This window comes from Micromesistius poutassou, assembly GCF_964030765.1.
Source record: "Micromesistius poutassou genome assembly, chromosome: 6".
Lineage (NCBI taxonomy): Eukaryota > Metazoa > Chordata > Actinopteri > Gadiformes > Gadidae > Micromesistius > Micromesistius poutassou.
Window position 1 is genome coordinate 12,228,421 of NC_140276.1, and position 19,083 is coordinate 12,247,503.

General features: G+C 47.6%; 1 protein-coding gene across 3 annotated transcripts; it reads right to left on the minus strand.

Moving 5' to 3' along the window:
• Positions 1-477: 477 nt before the first annotated feature.
• ganabb (glucosidase II alpha subunit b) lies at positions 478-18,468 on the minus strand. 3 transcript variants are annotated; one of them, XM_084469787.1, is made up of 26 exons: positions 18,449-18,468; positions 18,266-18,334; positions 17,451-17,552; positions 17,229-17,337; positions 17,014-17,141; positions 16,435-16,614; positions 16,204-16,269; positions 15,027-15,090; positions 14,438-14,528; positions 14,149-14,245; positions 13,775-13,955; positions 12,229-12,382; positions 11,417-11,652; positions 10,568-10,694; positions 10,248-10,327; positions 8,567-8,707; positions 7,977-8,073; positions 7,545-7,646; positions 5,522-5,765; positions 4,938-5,002; positions 4,402-4,478; positions 3,942-4,016; positions 3,393-3,506; positions 3,179-3,291; positions 2,412-2,512; positions 478-1,756 (listed from the first exon to the last, which is right to left on the minus strand). In XM_084469787.1, exons 1-26 carry the CDS (start codon positions 18,451-18,453, stop codon positions 1,647-1,649), a joined length of 2,928 nt encoding a protein of 975 aa, XP_084325913.1. In that variant the 5' UTR covers positions 18,454-18,468; the 3' UTR covers positions 478-1,646. The 3 variants fall into 3 exon arrangements, with proteins under 3 accessions (XP_084325913.1, XP_084325914.1, XP_084325915.1); XM_084469788.1 differs by lacking the exon at positions 16,204-16,269; XM_084469789.1 differs by lacking the exons at positions 18,266-18,334; positions 18,449-18,468 and adding an exon at positions 17,960-18,258.
• Positions 18,469-19,083: the final 615 nt, after the last annotated feature.

Sequence of the window (19,083 nt, forward strand, 5' to 3'; positions counted from 1 at the left end):
GGAGATCCAGAGTTAGTAGTTAGTAGCTGAACTCTGGATCTCCATTCCAACAGCGTTTGAACATGTCCAGAACCCCGATGGCCCAGTCCAGTGCAACGCATGTGATCACGATCTTGGTCGTGCCTGTGCTTCATGTGCCCTTTGCATCACACCTGATTTGTCTGGTGCTATGCTGCCTATTTCCGATAACAAAACACGAAGATTTAATTCACTTTATTCATTTTCAAAAATCAATTTTTAAGTGAAAATTTTATAAATGTGCTTTCTTGTTAAGATTTCTCTCGGTTGTAGCTCAATCTTTCAGTAGAATGTATTTGATGATCTAAAATATACGCATGTGATGAAAACAACTCAAGGGATGTTATATCATAAATGTAATGAAAGATTATATTGTTTGTGATGGTAAAATTTAATCAAATATCACCCTACAGCGCAGTGAAATGTGGTGTAGAAGTGTAGCTGAAATGTCAACACAAATCAAATTACACATTAATTTTAATGAAATAGAAAAATCAGAACTATCTACGACTAGTAGGGCTTATACACCATAACGGGTAAACTGCATTTTATTTCCCACTCATCTTCAAGTGCATTTAAAAAATATCCAGTAAACAAAAGCCGGACGAAAAGGAGAAAATACACCAACAGGATATTTTTCACATCAGTGGTTCACAATCCCTGTTGCTATATTGCATTTGTTTAAATACAAATGCTGAACATTACTCATTTTTCAGTAGTAGCGGTTATTCTAAAAAGTGTTGTGTCATGATAATTGCAGCATGCACAAACTTTGCTGAAACTAACTCAGGGAACAGGTTGAAGGGAATACTTTGCTCCTACATAATTTTAAACATTTGTCAGAAATGATGGAAATTGCTGAAAAAAAAAAAAAAAAGGAAACGTACATGACATCACTACTGAAGTTAAGATTATCACTGAGCCAAAGGCAACTTGCATGATTCGTGGTTCAATTAACACACTTGGGATTTTTCTATACAACAAAAAAAAAAATCTGGATGGAATGGATTTTGAAGGAATATAAAAGGGGAGAAATACATGTCCATGTAGTTCAACAGCTCCTGGGGAATGTGTGCCTTCATTAGACATCCTCTCTGAGAGCAATCTCGCCCACTACCAAACACATCATCTCATGATCAAATGTTAAATCTAAATTGAAATACACATGAAAAAAAACATCCCGGTCTAAATGGCAACCATTTAGTACACAACTATTAGTTTAATGGACACAAGAGGAACATGGTGGCGACATTTTCTCCTGTGGCTCCGTCACACTAACATGTGGTCTAATTGGATATGTGGGCACTGCACATGTATGCGTGTACATGGGCACATATTATTGAACGGCACACGTGAAACTAATTAATTCAACGTCTGCGAGAATGTGTGTGTATGCGGCTCTGTGTCTCTGTGCGCATGTGTGTTCCTGCGCGTCTGTGTGTGTCTGCGTGTGCTTGTCTGTGTGTGTGTGTGTGTGTGTGTGCATGCGAGTGTGTGTCTGTGTTTGCGTGTTTGTGTGTCTGCACGTGCGCGTGCGCGCATATTTGCGCGTCGGTGTGTCTGTAAGTGCCTATCATCCTTCACTCTATCCAGCGTCCTCCTCTCGTCCCTCTCCTCCGTCTCCATGGTTACTTCAGCACCACGCTCCAGTCCTCTCCGACGTTCATGCCGGGCTTCCGGATCGTCAGCACCGACATGGAGGCGTCAAACTCGAACTCCAGCTGGCTGTCCTGGCCGCCTGCGGAGTGGGAGAGAGGATGTGCTTCACCATCTTTATTGTAGTACCGTACAGTAATGCAAGGGCCTCGTTTCCTAACTGCAGGGCACACCCACACTGTTAAAATACATATTCAGTGTCATATAGTCATACTGGGAGGTAATTAAGACTACTACAAGTTATTTGTATCCAAGGGAAACTGATCCCGTCATGTCCGTAGCCCCTTATGCAACGCAAACCGTAGTTCACTACACGGGCCAGTAGAGGGAACCGCAGTAACGACTGAGCAACAGAGAGGCTGTCAAGCCCCTGTTGTAGAGAAAGCCATCTGGAGCTGACACTTTCTAGAGATCCTGGGACCAATCTTTGCCAATCTGAAGAAATACCTCAAATATGAACATCTAGCTCAATCTTAACAAAGATGTTTCGCTGAAAATATTTAGCTCCTTCCTCAAATTTGATATGCACTTCTAAGCTGGTAGCACAGCGTTTAGCCAATGGCCGCCCTATGACTAAACGCTGTCCTTTTACTGATGCCAGAGTAATATCATACTGAGGCCTCATTTCTCAGGAGTGGCTTCACGCTCCTATGCTCACGTTCTAACGTTATAGTGAAGCAAACAGCTGCTCGGTGGTAACTCCCCGCGGTAGAAGGTACCCCACTCCCATCACTCACCGGCCGTCTTCAGGGTGACCTTGCTGGGCTTACTGGCCCCCAGTATGAGGATCCTCTCGATCCAGGACATGGTGGACAGATGTGCAGCAGGGGCCAAGTTACTGCAGAGGAGGGACCGGACCGAGGGGAGGGGGTTACAGGGACAGGGAGTTATGTTAACATACAGGTCCAATCAGAGGGATGGATTTAAACGACAAACGACAGTGCGCCGTCAGACACCGCGACTAGGGCTGAACGATTTGGGGAAATAATCAAATTGATATTTCAACCAATATTGCGATTGCGATTTATTATGTGATTTTTATTTTCAAAGTTCCTTATGTTCTGTATTAGTCACTAAACAAGCAATACATCATTCTATAGTATGACCAACACAACATTGGAAGCAGTCAACATATAAACTGCTCTTTCCTTCAGGCCAGGCCTGTGTTGAGATGAATTGATGCATGAATTGATATAACATCTTTATTGAACTATTGAGTTGTAAAGGATAAATAAGAACGAATCTTACGGATCTCCAGTCAGTAACAGTAACTAATCAGAAAAATAAATAAAAACGCAGCCTTTGCAATTTGTATATCGTGTTCTATTACATCGCGATGTCGGTTGAATTTGATTCATCATTCAGCCCTAACCACGACACCGTTGAAAATGAGCCCATATTTTCCACCGTGTGTCAAAGAGTCTGGGGTACAGCTGGAAGCATTTTCAGCCAGTGGGTCCATTCCCCGCCACTGTCCCTGAACAGAGTGAGGGTCGTGTCATACCTGGAGGACAGGATGTTGTTGGAGAAGGACAGCTTCCTGTGGATGAACTCTCCCTTGGTGTCAAAGTTGAAGGTGTGTCCGTCGTCCAGGTACAGCTCTCCTTCCGCCTTGCGCTACGGCGGACAAACGAGAGCACAGGCGTCAGGCCTCAAGATGGGGAGGGCGCACCACAGGGGGGGGGGGGGGGGGGGGGGGGGGTGTGAGAGAGACTTACCTGCTGGCTGAGGGCCACGTAGAGGGTGTAGGGGTCGTTCTCCATACAGGCAGAGGACCGGCGGACACGCAGCTTCCGGGGAATGATGGAACCACCGCGCTGGAACACCGGGATCTACGGAGAGCGGGAGAGACCAGATGGAACGCATGCTTATGAGCTCTACAGCTGAAACCATGTCAGAAGGTACAGGATGCAAATGTACACCTCAACGACGGACAGGGTCACATTCAGCGGCAATACCGGCAGAGGATTATTGCAATTACAATTAATATCAGAGTGATATTATTTATTTACATTTGGGGCATTTTGCAGACGCTTTTATCCAAAGCGACTTACAACAGTTAATGCACACATTCGCACCACGCGAGGCGACAGCAAAGCTCGTCTGGAGCAGTCAGGGTGAGACGTCTCGCTCAGGGACACCTCGACCCTCGGCCAGGAGGAGCCAGGATTGAACTAGCAACTTCCCGGTTACAAGTCAACCCGCTCTACCTCCGGAGCTAAGCAGATGATATCAACAGTCATCTAGTGAAGCACACGGGGCCTTACGGAGCTCATGGTGACGGGGATGTAGAGGTCCTGGGCGCCGTTGTGCTTCTGGAAGGTGTGGACGTCAAACCAGACCTGAAACACAGACAGGGCCATTGGGAATACAGCACTTCCTGTTCAACAAGCAGAATGAATGTGTTCTGGAGATTGGTCACATTTCATCTTTTGTTTTTCGCTGAACAACAATGTACTTTGTGGTTTGAAAAATAAAATCACGTCATTACACCAAACTCGTGACCCACCACCCACCCACTGCACCTACAGGGTTGTATATTTAGAATTCCCAGTCTGTACAATACTCAATTTATCTCCACCCACACCCATCTACCCACATCACATTTCCAGTAACAGGATAATAAAAAAAAAGGGACATTTAGCAGAATATACAAGTATGTATCGGTGGCGACAAAAGTGAAAGCATTGGATGTAAAATAGAAACCGCCCAATAGAGTCGTCTCACCTCTCCTTTGCCGGGCAGGTAGGCGGTGACGCCCCTGGCCCCCTCCTCGGTGACCGGGTGAACCAGCAGGTCCCGCCCTGATACACAGAACAGTCATCTTACACACTCAGGACTCCCTTAACCCACAGTACCAGAGCAGGCACACTAAACTGAGGCAGCCACCTTACACACTCAAAGGAGTGTGGTCCTTACTGTGACGCATCATGGCAGCTTGTGCGTCACCATTACTTCCACGCCCATGACAATAGGGTCGGGCCTGTTTATGTGTGTGTCAGACCATTTGCTGCGGTTACTGAAATTCTATTCAGGCAAACATCAAGGGAACATTAACCCGTAGTTAAGATCACGAGATGCACCCTGGGTTCAGCTGGTTACGACACTAAGGCCACTAGCAGCCACACAGAAACCAAATGGATTTCTGTTTAGAAGGATAAACACATTTTTAATCCAATTTTATAAATAAAAAGTTATAAGTTGTTGTATATACATGGGGAATGGGTTAACCAAGATATTATTAGTGCGGTTTGCTGACTCACCGAGCAGGAACTGGTCGTCCATGGCGAACGTGGCGGCGTCCTGAGGGTACTCCACCCACAGCGGTCTGGGGCACAGGAAGACAGGACGGCCGTTCAGAGACCGGGAACGGTACGGACCGAGAGTTCCCTTCATACAGGGTAACCGGTAAACCTGGTGTTCTCCGGTCTAATCCCTCCATGCACCAGACGGTGGCGTTCAAGAGGCGAATTGAAACGTCTTTGGTGCACAGTTGTAATATTGCGTCGAACAGAACCACCTTCTCAAACAAGGGATCCCTCGTACTTTAGGAACGAACACTGAAAGTCAACTCACCAAAGGAGTCGCCGTGGATTCAATATTACATAACGTTATTACCATTTGCCTCGGTTTTTGTTGATACTTTTAGATCTCTTTTTTTGCATTTCTATGCTTTATGATAGAGTGAGATAGACAGGAATGGGTATGGGAGAGAGAGGGGAGGACATGCAGCAAAGGACCACAGGGAGGGGCAGGAATCTAACCATTAAGGACTGGGCCTTAATGGTGCACGCTCTACCCGGTGAACCACCGGGTAGAGCGACCCACCATGTTCCTGGCTACTCACCTCATGACGGGGTGTCCGGTGCGGTGGGCGTGGTAGAAGAGCTGGTACCAGTAGGGCAGCAGGGCGTAGCGCTGGCGCACCGCCTCGCGGATCAGCGCCGTGTTGTCGGGGCCGAACAGCCAGGGCTCGCGCCGCGGCGTGTCCAGGTGGGCGTGGGCCCGGAAGAAGGGCTGGTAGGCCCCCGTCTGGTACCAGCGCACCAGCAGCTCGCTGTTGGGGGTCTTGAAGAAGCCCCCCACGTCGGCTAGGAGGACGGGACACGGAGGGAGGGGGGGAGGTTAGTCCAAGAGGGGGGGGGGGGGGGGGGGGTCGGGTCACGCTCCAGCACAGGCGTAGCCCGGCTATTGCCAGACCAAGCTCGTAGATTGCACTTTGGTCTGGGGAAGCTGCTGTCATTTTCTTCAGCACAAGAGGCGTGATCAACGGGGCAGTGTTAAATTGGCTCTGTACACAAAAAAAACAACTGCTTTACTTAAAAAAATAAGGACATTTCTAAGTGACCCCAAACCTTTGAATACCAGCCAGTAAAGACTGTCTGACTCCCCGATGGTTTGGTCATGATGGTAAAAGCACAATTTACCATTGTGCCAATTTCTATGACAAGCGTTAATTTTCCACATTCTGCCTCAACCCTTTCAACACTATCAACCAAAACAAAAAGCTTAAATCCATTAACCTCTCCCAAATCTTAACTCGTCCATTCATAACCGCAGACGTCTGTTATTTTGAGTAGGGGCTTTTGTTTGAATGCACAGTGCTCACAGACTCAATAGATGTAAAGAACATGGATATAGATAAAGAAGATAGATATAGAAGGCCGCAGAGCCTGGGTGTCATAGGGTGACACTGGGTGTCATAGAGTGACACTGGGTGTCATAGGGTGACACTGGGTGTCATAGGGTGTCACTGGGTGTCACGCTCCAGCACAGGCGTAGCCCGGCTATTGCCAGACCAAGCTCGTAGATTGCACTTTGGTCTGGGGAAGTTGCTGTCATTTTCTCCAGCACAAGAGGCGTGATCAACGGGGCAGAGTTAAACTGACTCTGTACGCAATTGGCTGCTTGCCGTCGCTTCCCTGTCGTCATTGTGTTAAACCAGCCAATAGCGCACCAGGGGGAAAAGCCAGCTTGGTGATTGGCTCCCGCAAAAACATATCGAAACTAGAAGGAAATGTATTGCTCTTCTCCAGACCCTTCTGCAGGGCGAACCATGGGGCGAACTCAAATCGCCGGCAGAATGGGCAGGGCTACCCAGTCTAGCACAGGCCCCCTTAGCCAACCGTGTACGAGCTCTGGACTTTACACTGGACACTACCGTTCAAAAGTCTGGGCTCAGCCAGACAATTTCCTGTTTTCCATGAAAACTCACTTTTATTCATAACAGTTTTCAGCTGTGCTAACATAATTGCACAAGGCTTTTCTAATCATCCATTAACCTTTAAACACGATTAGCTAAACAATGTACCATTAGAACACAGGAGTGATGGTGGCTGGGAATAGGCCTCTATACACCCATGTAAATATTCCATTAAAAAAAGAAATCAGCCGTTTCCAGCTAGAATAGTCATCTACCACATTAACAATGTCTAGACTGTATTATTTATTTTAATTGGGAAAAAAAACTGCTTTTCTTTAAAAAATAAGGTCATTTCTAAGTGACCCCAAACTTTTGAATGGTACCAGCCAGTAAAGTCTGTCTGACTCCCCGATGGTTTGGTCATGATGGTAAAAGCACAATTTACCATTGTGCCAATTTCTATGACAAGCGTTAAAAGTTTCCACATTCTGCCTCAACCCTTTCAACACTATCAACCAAAACAAAAAGCTTAAATCCATTAACCTCTCCCAAATCTTAACTCGTCCATTCATAACCGCAGACGTCTGTTATTTTGAGTAGGGGCTTTTGTTTGAATGCACAGTGCTCACAGACTCAATAGATGTAAAGAACATGGATATAGATAAAGAAGATAGATATAGAAGGCCGCCGAGCCTGGGTGTCATAGGGTGTCATTGTCGCTGCTCACCGCCACAGAGAGAGATGCCCACCAGGCTGAGACTCAGGCACATGGGGATGGAGATCTTCAGGTGGTCCCACTCTGCAGCGTTGTCCCCGGTCCACACAGCGCCTGGACACGCACACACAACACACACACACAACACACAGACACCGCATGAGTCCTTTACATCTCTGAGCTGCACAAGCTGGGACAGCTGTCTCAACGCAAAGTGATCGAGAACCACAACAGACCACAAGACGCAATCAATACCTTTCCCTTTGGCTCCCACTGTTCAGGGATAGCCTGAAGTATTGCGGACTTCCTATGAAATCCACTGAAGGATGAGAACATTGCCTGGCAGGGACATTTCACAGGAACTTTGATCTTAAAGATCCATGCTTGAGAAGATTCCCCTAACGAGTACCGGAGAGCAGGAGGCTGGGGGGGGGGGGGGCTCACCGTAGCGCTGAGACCCAGCGAAGAAGGCCCTGGTCAGGACGAAGGGCCGCTCCACGCCCCCGGACCGTTGGATGAGGCCCTCGGCGGTGGCTGCTTGCTACATGGAAGGAGGGAAGACAGGAAAGGTCCATTATACAGAAAAACGACAGAGAATCGACACATTACACATACACTACCGATGAAAAGTTTGGGGTCACAGAAATGTCCTCATTTTTTAATGAAAAGCACAGGTTTCTTTTATGCAGATAACATTAAATTAATCAGAAATACAGTCTAGACGTTGTTAATGTGCTAAATGATTATTCGAGCTGGCCCACAGAGGCCCATTCCCAGCCACCATCACTCCTGTGTTCTAACTGTACATTGTTTAGCTAATCCTGTTAAAAGGCTAATTGATGATTACAAAACCCCTTGTTAAAAGTGTTAAAAGCCTTAAAAGCGGATAAAAGTGTGAGTTTTCATGGAAAACATGAAATTGTCTGGGTGCCCCAAACTTGTCAACGGTAGCATAGATCCAATGTGTGGAGTCTAGGACACGGCCCTCGACACGTGAACCGGGAGATGCCTGGCGGCCGAAGGGGACCACCCACCACGTAGAAGCCGTAGAGGTTGTGCACGTCGCGGTGCTCCCAGGGCCCGTGCACCGCGTCCTTGTGCATGGTGACCTCCGGCCCGTTGAACACCGACGGCTCGTTCATGTCGTTCCAGGTGTACAGGTTCTCCATGGAGCCCTGAGGGGGGGCATAGATTTTAAAGATCCCATATCATGCTTTTTTAGGGTTAATAATTGCATTTGGGGGTACTACTAGATAATAAGTAATAAGGTACATGCCTGTCTGTTACAAATACCCCTTATTATTTTCACACCGTTCATTTCTGCAAAAACAATTTCAGTGTCTTTCAAAAACGTCGTTTTGTATCGTGTAGCTTTAAGGCCCCCTCCCGAGCAGCCCAGGCTGCTGTGATTGGTCAGCACACCCACTCTGTTGGGATTGGTCGAACGCTTTGCGCGTTCGTCTGCAAATTTACACCCTCGAGAAGTTGTAAACATTGCGGGTTGCCGGGAGGCGGGACTTCTGCACTTCAGCCCCTCCCACTGCTCGAATACTCCCCCTGGCTCGGACTTAGATTTTTTCTAGCTTAGCAGATGTAAAACATGCATACATACGTCATATAACGTCTAAAGCAAATGGAAAAGTCGAAAAAGCATGATATCACCCTTTGATGTTCTATCCCATGGGAACATTTTGAATTGTTAGATGGGTTAATTGCATTTCAGTTGGGGTATTGTTCAGGTCAAGGTACTTCGTATTTTTCATACCTGCAAACTCATAAGGGTTGAAAAAGGTGACAAACTAAACCGTTGTAGGGGGGTCTGGGGGCTTCCCACCCCAGCCAAATTTTGCTATTTTAACATGTAAATTGAGCATTCTGGTGTACTCCACATTTATTAACCCATAAACTGGTCAGTTACGACTGAGCAGTCCACTCCAGGACTGGAATGATGGGGAAAAAAAACATGCACTGTGGTATATCTTGATAGCGATTGGTGGTCGTGGGAACATGGAGTCATTTGGCCAAAGATTTTTTTATTGTGAAGATGGCAAACTTGTTTTTCTTGTCGGTTATTATCAGGGGTGCACATAACTTTTTTAGTTAGTTACTCATTTGAGTACCAGGAGATGGTGTTCGGTACGCATTCCACACGTAGCGTCGTTTTGATAATGATAAAGGCGATTAATTAATTAATGATAAGGGGGGGGAAGAGTGATTGGTATGTGCATGCACCCCTGGTTATTATACAGTCTACGGTTGGTTGGTCGGTCGGTCAGTCGTCGTCGTTTCTCCCCCCCACCCCCCCCCCCTTAAAAAAAAAACTTCGGATCTACACGATTCACGTAAATTACCTATTTTGAGTTGAAAATGGCGAATTTCGCTGAAAGGTGACTAGTTTGCAGGTATGATTTTTTTGTGCTGCTGCCTGACCGTCCATACAATATATTTCGAACTACATACACTTTCAAACTATACAAACTGCTATTGAAATGCGTGCTTATTTGAATAAACCACCGTTGTAGTGCTACACTGCTTTCACTTTGACTTTGATGACAATGTCATTATATATCCTGCTTCCAAATTTTACGAAAATACATAAATATAAAATATATTTAAAACGGTTGGATTGCAAGCTTTTTGTAACGGTTCTCGGTTTGCCTGACGAGGCCTAGTCGGCATCGAGGGTCACTGGGCGTGTGAGGAGTCTGCTCCTACCTCGTACTGATCGTAGGCAAACATGCTGGCCCACCACCCCCTCATCTCCGGCTTGGTGAAGTCTGGGTAGCCGGCATTACCTGGAGAGAGAGACGTCACCAGGGACCCATTAAGACAGGAGTCGGGCGGCCAAGAGGCGAGAGACCGAGAGAGGGAGAGCACTCTCCGCGGCCCAACAGCTATATCAGTCTATAAATAAACCAACATGCCAGATGCAATAACAACAACAACAACAACAAACCCAGCTGAGTAGGTGACTCGGGGGGGGGGGGGGGCTTAAGAGGCTGTTGTGCTATTCAGTAGACAGTGATGTCTCTTACCGGGCCAGCACCAGCCCTCGTAGTCTCCGCCGTCTTTGTTCTTGATGTAGAAGCCTTGGGAGCGGATCTCTGTGTGGATCTTGTACTCGCTGTCTATCTTGATGTGGGGGTCCACGATGGCCACCATCTGAAACCACAGGGAGCAGGCAAACCAATCAAGGACCGCGAGAAACACACAACTATTGATCAGCAAATCAACCCGTTTGATGGTTTAGGACTTCTTCAGCATCAGCCATATTGTCCGTCATAACATGGACTTAGAATAACTGTACTGATTGACAGCCAACAGGTCTTATACTCAGATGCTGATGAACATATTTCAACGTTCTTTCCATTCAGCACTACTCACAACAGTGAATGGTGCTTATTGGTCAATTCAATTCTTTCACTCTTTCGTACAAAGATAAGAGCAAATGTTACGGAGAAAATGCAGAACTCCACCAACACTCAACCGGTTGGAAACGGCCATGTAGGGATGCTTTAAAAGCACACGTTCAACAAATTCAGTTGCCCTTCAAGGATGGTTGGGTCTTTGCAGGAAGACCAACGGCATCCGTGATCAGCCATTACAAGCCGATTGAAAATCAGCCTTTTCCTGTGTTCTAGTGACATCACAAGTAGGCGTGTCCACCTGGATGTATGATGGACAGATCAGCAACATTTGCTACAGTCCGCTGGGTAGACTGATCTATCCAGCGTACCTAGGTGGACACGGCCACTTGTGATGTCACTAAAACACAGGAAAAAACGATTTTTAAAAGGCTTGTGATCGCTAACCCCACTCACACCTGGTGGCGTGACACCCCCCCTTTACCACCCAGCTGCGGCGGCCTGGCAACCCGTCCGTACCTTGCGCTTCTTCTCCAGCAGGCCCTGCAGCATGTCCTTGGGTGTGGCGAACTTGTGCGGGTCCCAGGTGAAGTAGCGCTTGCCGTCGGTGTGCTCGATGTCCAGCCAGATGAAGTCGTAGGGGATGTCGTGCTGGTCGAAGCCGGCATCCACCGCCTGCACGTCCTCCTGGTCGTTGTAGTTCCAGCGGCACTGGTGGTACGCCAGGCCGGCCAGCGGCGGGAAGGCCTGGGTGCCTGAGGGGGGGGTGGAGAGAGACGGCCGGCTCAGATGGGGACCACTCTCTCATGCAGTATCGTCTCGGATGCCTATCCTAAGCTTTTGTCTCAAAGTTGTTCAAATGACAAACAATTTATCACTGGCCCTCGCCGCTACTCTTTGATAGGGGTGCATGATAATTATCGGGCCGATAACAGAAATTATTACGTCATTCCGATAAATCCGATATCAACATAGCCTATATAATTTCAGTGCTTTCCTAAATACTAAAATATGCTTTACAGAGTGAACACAAAATAAAATCATTGAAAGAACATATATAAGTAAAAAGATAAAAAAATGATTTAGGTATACAAGACAAGACTAGGAATAGTTAAAAGGAGGAAGGGGAGAGGAGGGAAGGAGGTGATGTGGTGAGAGCGATCTTGAAGAGGTGGGTTTTGAGGGCCTGTTTAATTGATGGTGTGTTGGCCTGTCAGATGTGGTGAGGGAGGGAGTTCCAGAGGGAGGGCGCAGCAACAGAAATATCACACGCTTTCACTCCAGGGACCAAACAGACGGGTGGTGGTGGTGGTGGTTGGGGGGGGTCTGACCTGTGAGGGAGGCGTACTGCGAGAAGACGTCGTAGGGCGTCGGGCCCAGCATGATGAACACGTCGATGATGCCGCTCTCCGAGATCCAGCGCACGTCGGTCTGGGGCGTCTCGTTGGAGCCCTGAACGTAGTCCAGCATCTTCCCGAAGACCGTCTGCACGGAGAGGAGCACACCAGGGAGGAATAGTGAGACAGGAGCACACCAGGGAGGAAGAGTGAGACAGGAGCAGACCAGGGAGGAAGAGTGAGACAGAGAGGAGCAGACCAGGGAGGAAGAGTGAGACAGGAGCAGACCAGGGAGGAAGAGTGAGACAGGAGCAGACCAGGGAGGAAGAGTGAGACAGAGAGGAGCAGACCAGGGAGGAAGAGTGAGACAGAGAGGAGCAGACCAGGGAGGAAGAGTGAGACAGAGAGGAGCAGACCAGGGAGGAAGAGTGAGACAGATGAGCACTAGGGGTGTCCATGAATATTCTACATTCAAATAGTTTTTAAAAACATCCAAAGGTGAAAATTAATATTAGAATGTGGAAAAACACACACCCGTGGCACACACACCCGTCTGCTTTGCGAGTGGGCACACAGCACTTCAATAAATGTTATACTTGTTTCAATCACTGAATGAAGCCTGCCATATTTGGGACAAGAGTCAGGACCTTAAATTGCTTGCACAAAACTCTTGACTAGCACTCAGCATTTGTTTATTGTTGATGTTGTTATTTAAACCAGTATGCGCAAAGAGAGTGAAGGGGAGCGAGAGAGAGAGAAAAAGAGAGCGAGTGAGCGAGCGAGAGGTCTGCGGTCTTGGCCATTAGTTCATTTACTTATTTTTGTTTAGGTAATATGTTGTCAAATATGTTTCAACTTAAATAAACTACCTATACTATTAGTTTGTCCTGTTATTGACATAATGCGCAAATATAGATATTCGAATAGATTGAATATATGTGGGTTTTTTTTAGGGAATATTCAAACATCATTTTTGAGCCATTTTGACAGCCCTAATGAGCACACAGGAGGAAGAGTGAGACAGATGAGCACACAATGAGGAAGAGTGAGACAGGAGCACACCAAGGAGGAAGAGTGAGACAGATGAGCACACAATGAGGAAGAGTGAGACAGATGAGCACACATATGATGAAGAGTGAGACAGGGGCACACTGATGAGGAAAAGTGACACAGAGAGGACTCGCTTTTGACGTGAGGAGTGATTGATAACAAAAATAGAAACAAGGACATGGAACTCCACCATCATCAACATCACTGCAAGAAGCACCACACACAGTCGCAGTCTTCCGAGCTCCTCCAAGACATCGCTTTTTAGTCGTTATTTCTTAGTACTTTTGTAGCATGTACCAATGCTTTTTGCATTGTTAAGGAGCGCTTGGGATTACAAAACGGTCATTGCCAGCTAGGACTGCTTTGTCTGTTATGTTGTGCCTTTGACTAATAAAACAACTTGATCCACATTCAGGAGCCTTAGCCCTGGACACACTATTAGATGGTGGACTGCAGGTGCTCGATAGAGAACGGTCCAGAAGCCACAGACCTTGCCAGCGGTGTTGGAGCTGATATCCACCCACGTCTCGGCAGCATTCAGCCAGAAGATGCCAGTGGTTCTCTGGGCGTTGTGGGCCAGCATGACGGGCACGGCCCCGTACAGGGCCATGGGGTTGAACAGCTCATACTGGAACACATCCAGGTTGTACAGACGATAGGGGTCCCCTCCGCTACACACACACACACACACACACACACACACACACACACACACACACACACACACACACACACACACACACACACACACACACACACACACACACACACACACACACACACACACACACACACCTTAGTTAATCCTTAACTTCCCATCCATTCCATAGATGATTGACAGATATCCTGCGGGTTGTCACTCACTCTGTGGTTTTGAGTTTAAGAGACTCTGCGTGTTCTGGGATGCCGTACACGTGCTCCACGCCTGGCAGAGAGAAGTCCATGCTGACGGCAGAGGGGCCTGCAGGGGGGCCGACAACCAAAGTTAGCACAAAGAGACTCAATGTTCTGGACACTGGCGCTAGGAAAGGTCAACACTGACAGAACACATCTCTACAGTGGCCATTTAGCTCGGATTAATTAAAGCAGAGCTCTGCTCTGAGGCCACACGGCACCAGGCAGCGCCTGCTGTCGCTGAGGACGCGGGTCGTACCGTTGGGCTTGGTGTCCGTGTGGGACTTGAACGTCTCCTCCCACATCCCCTCCTCATCCTTCTCCTCCTCCACCTTGTCGTCGGCTTTGGTCTGGGAAGGCAAGAAGGGACGACGAACAATGAAAACAATGCGAGCCGATTGAGCCCGCGGTATGCAAATCAACTCAATCATTAGAACTAGGGCTGAAAATTCAAACCGACATTGCGATGTAATAGAACACGATTTGCAGATCTCAAAGGCGGTTTTTTTTTGGTTACCGTTACTGACTGGAGATCAGTAAGATTCCCATTTATTTTTCAATAGTTAAATAAAGATAATACCAATTCATCTCAACATATAGGCCTGGCCTTAAGGAAAGAGCAGTTTATATGTTGACTGCTTCCAATGTTGTGTTGGTCATACTATATAATGATGTATTGCTTGTTTAGTGAATAATACAGAACATAAGGAACTTCAAAAAGAAAAAAACGCATCCTAAATCACAATTGCAATATTGGTCAAAATAATCACAATGAGATTATTTCCCCAAACCATCCAGCCCTAATTAGAAGCGCCCTGAGTGTCGGGCCCACCGTGACAGTAACCCACCTGCTCAGCCTGGTCCCCCGGATCAGTGCCCTGGGGCTTCTCTGCCTCGGAGTCTGACTGACTTCTGCACCGCGACGCCACAGGGACGGAGGGAGAGGAGGGCGGAGAGGAGGGCGAAATATGAGAGATGGACCGAGAGAGAGGGACAGAGAGAGAGACAAAAGGTGTCAAAGTGGGAGCAACACATTTCAAAAGAGGGGGGGTGGGGGGTGGGGGTGGTAATGCAATATGAGGGAACTAGGAGAGTGGGACTTAAACAGGCAAAGGGAGACAATATGCAGAGGTCATGGATGCCACCAGGTGTCTGCGGAGACCGGGAGGGGCTAGAGTGCAGCTGGGTGCTAAGCAGGACACATCGTTCAGAAAAGGTGGATGAGCAAATCCCTGCCTTGTGGCTATTTGTTACACGGCATCATGGGGCCAAGACCTTTATGGAAGCCACTGAGACTCCTACTTTGGCAGGAGTATGTGGCTCACAGGTAATAGTGGAACAGACATGGGCCACATGAATGTAAGTGACGGCCGTGGCTGGCCACTACATTTATTTGGTCATTTTTATTCTCGCATGGGGTAACCATGGGTGTCCACATGTGATTGAGCATGTGCAAATACCGGGAGACAAGTCATAACCACAAAGAGAGATGCTGCTGGATTGGTTTCTGGAGAGTGCTGGTCTTAAAGCTGAACATTAACCTGTTGACCATATGCTGTCCATTCAAAGGTCACAGAGCACTTGTATTGGGCTCAGGGGGAAAGGAGCTGAGGGGGGGTTAGCCTATTGGATCAGGAAGCTTGGCAAGTCATGCAGTTACACTGTTAAACCAGCTTGGAGATTCTGTGTTTTTGATTCATTTGTTATACAATACAGAAGAATCAGAGTATGAGTAAAACTAAAAAAAATTCAAATAGACCCCGGAAGGCTAGGTGTGCAATTTCTTTCAGGAAAAAATCCACATGGTTCAATCATTTCCAAAATGTAGGTAATTAGGTAAGAACATAATTTGATAGTCATTAATCAAAATACATTTGATATTTATATGGATCAAAACTAAGCTATAAACATACACTTGTTCAGTGACATTGATCATCTACCATTTGCTTTAGGTTCAATACAACTAAGGCCAGCATTGGCACAAGATACAGAATACACACTTACAAAAGCTTTAAGGGTCTTTACCTAGAGAATACCCACTTGATACTATCCCACAGGCTAGCCACTGTGCTAGTTACTTTATAGGAGAAACTGGGACGATAAGGGAGAAGAGGACAGAACAACCAGTCAGAGACAGTGTGAACCATTTCAAGGGCAAAACAAAAACATCTCGGTGAGAACAATCATGCACAGGTCCGAGGGTACGGAGAATACAACGAGTGGCACGTGTGGAATAGAACTGAGTGCGTCTCTCACGTGTCCTTGCGCGTCCTCAGGTGCTCGAAGGCCAGCAGGCCGCGGGAGTTCAGGGACATCAGCAGCTCGTGTCCCTCCATGATGTCCAGGCGGAAGGGCCGGGCGCTCAGGATGACCCGCTGGGCCTCGCCGCCCAGGGAGAGGACCACGCCGTTCTCGTCCTGGGACAGGAGGGACAGGCTGGGAGAGGACGGGGAGGGGTGGGGGGCGAGAGAGAGGGATTCATCCAACATCCCCCAGACAGCTGTTTGATACTAGCAGGCCAGATCATGCAATTCTAGAACGGGCAGCAGGTGTGTTAAACTCAGGTTTTCCACTTGGCCGGTCATATCGTGACCCTCATGCAATGTCCAGATCAGGCACTGACTCGGAACACTGGGTTTCCATTCTAAAGAAACCCTGCATACCTGTCTGTCCGGCAGACTTAAAAACAAAGAGCATAATTAGCTCCCACGCAAATCCAACCACCGATGTGTGTTCGTATTGGAAGCCATCCCTGTTGGGAAGCCTCACATCCAAATCCCCTGATCTGGTTTACGTGAGTGTGTGTCCGAGGCGGGGGGGGGGGGGAATACTTACGGCTCAGTGAGGGGCTGCTGGACCAGGACATCAGGGACCTCGTAGCGGGGCTTCAGGGGCTTGAGCTCGTTTATCTTCACCCTCGTCATGTTCCCCTGGAGACGGTAAAGCTCCAGCAGCAGGCGCACCTGTCAAAGAACAAGGGGATGAGTACAGAGTACGGCATCCTTCACCATTACAGTAACAGCGGCACACAAAGTGGTTCGTTCGTGTACCTTGTTGTTGTCATTGATGAGCTGCAAGGTGAGTTTGGTGTGAGTCAGTTCCATGGTGTCCAAAAGCGCCCGGTAGGGCGATTGGCCTGGCTGCAGTGCCCTCTGACGCCTGTGTGGACACACGCACATGAACATAACACACTTAACAACAGCGATAACCCCGTTGGTACTCGGCAAATGCATCATGCAGAAAGTGTAATGAACGGTGCAGAATTGACCCACTTGCAAAAGGCACTCTGGTCGCAGGTCTTGAAGTTTCCCCGGTCCACAGCCCAGGTGCCGCTGAGGCACAGCGCCAGCCACAGCATCACAACCGGCGCCATCCTAGTCGGGCAGAACATCACATTTGCATGAAACCCATCACTCTAGGACGGGTTTCATGCATGAAACCCGTCCTAGATCGCTTACAGTACAGCAGGCCGTGCAGAAGGAAGCGGCCGTTGTTAGACGAGCGGCGCAGAACGTCACCATTTCCTCTGCATGACGATTCGCGGAATGGGATTGGGAAATGAACTGAATAATAATATGCACGATATAGATTGAAGCGTTATATATTTTTCCACAATGCTGAGACGAAAAGGCGATATAACCCAGAAAGCCTAAAGAAAGCCCGGCTCGGTACGCGGCGCAGACAGTGATTGAATTAGCGCGAGGAGGACGAGGAGGCGCTGCGCTAACGTGGAGAATTAGAATCAAACAACTTCGGGCTAAAGGCGAACAGTAACACCTACCCGATAAACGACCCTATCACATTAAGGGGTTCTGCCCCGGCCCTGGTGGGGGATGCTCTGGGGGGATGAGGGCAGGTTGCGGGTTCGACCCCCGGGCTGCACTGGCTGTCAGACCGCTCCGACAAACCCACTCAACCTTCTCCACTTCTCCGGGTTTTCCTCCCCGGTTGCGATTCAGACGCGTCCCGATAATCGACCCTCCTCGTCGACTTAATGTCGGATGGGGTTCGCGTTTTCACGGTCGCTGTCGGTTTATTAAACGAACGTTTAACGGCGAGATTAAACGGTTAAAGCGCTTTGTCTTACCGTTCACCGAGGGCCGCCATCTTGGTAACGCTTCTGGTAGCTCCGCCCACTTCCCCCCTGGCGCAAAGCCTGTCGGGAGATAAAGATATGCAGCAATATGAATAATCTATATTCAAATCAAAGGCGATCCACGATAATAATTTGTATTTCAGATGCCACAGAATAACTGTGGATGAAGGTTACCTCATTAATGAAGGAAATGCTTTAAGATAATGTAATGTTCCCCGCTGGGCCAGAAATTAATTTGTTGCGTGTGCGGGTGTTCATCCTCTCAGGCTTGGACACGTCAGCTGAAGCTCAGTGCATCTCCTCCGGCTCTGATTGTATGTGTGTAGGTGCTTGCACGTGTTCAAAATATGTTCAAGGCCATTCCCATTTTTTCTTTTTTTTTTTTCAAGAAAGTTAAAAAGCCAATGTTAAAACCTGAATTCATTATTGGAGGGCGAATGACACGTTGAAAGACCAAGTTAAATTTATTTTTTTTCTAAATTGTTGAGTTAACAGTAGGTGCTTCACAAAGACAATGCTGATTCAACACTATTGACAATCTCAATACTACATCCATGTCTTGAAGAAAATGACACAGTACAAATGACAACACAAACGTTTTCACAGCCGAGGTAACATGTTAAGGCCGTTTGGTGTGGAATAGGAAACCATCAGGAACAAATGTTGTATTCGTTATAAATACAAATGTGTCGTTTACTCTGCCAAATCTTTTATTTGACTACTTGTTAAGAGAAAAGCCTAAAAAGTATACAAACTACACCAACACATGAAGAGCAATCGTTGAATGGAACTCAGATACAGTGATAACT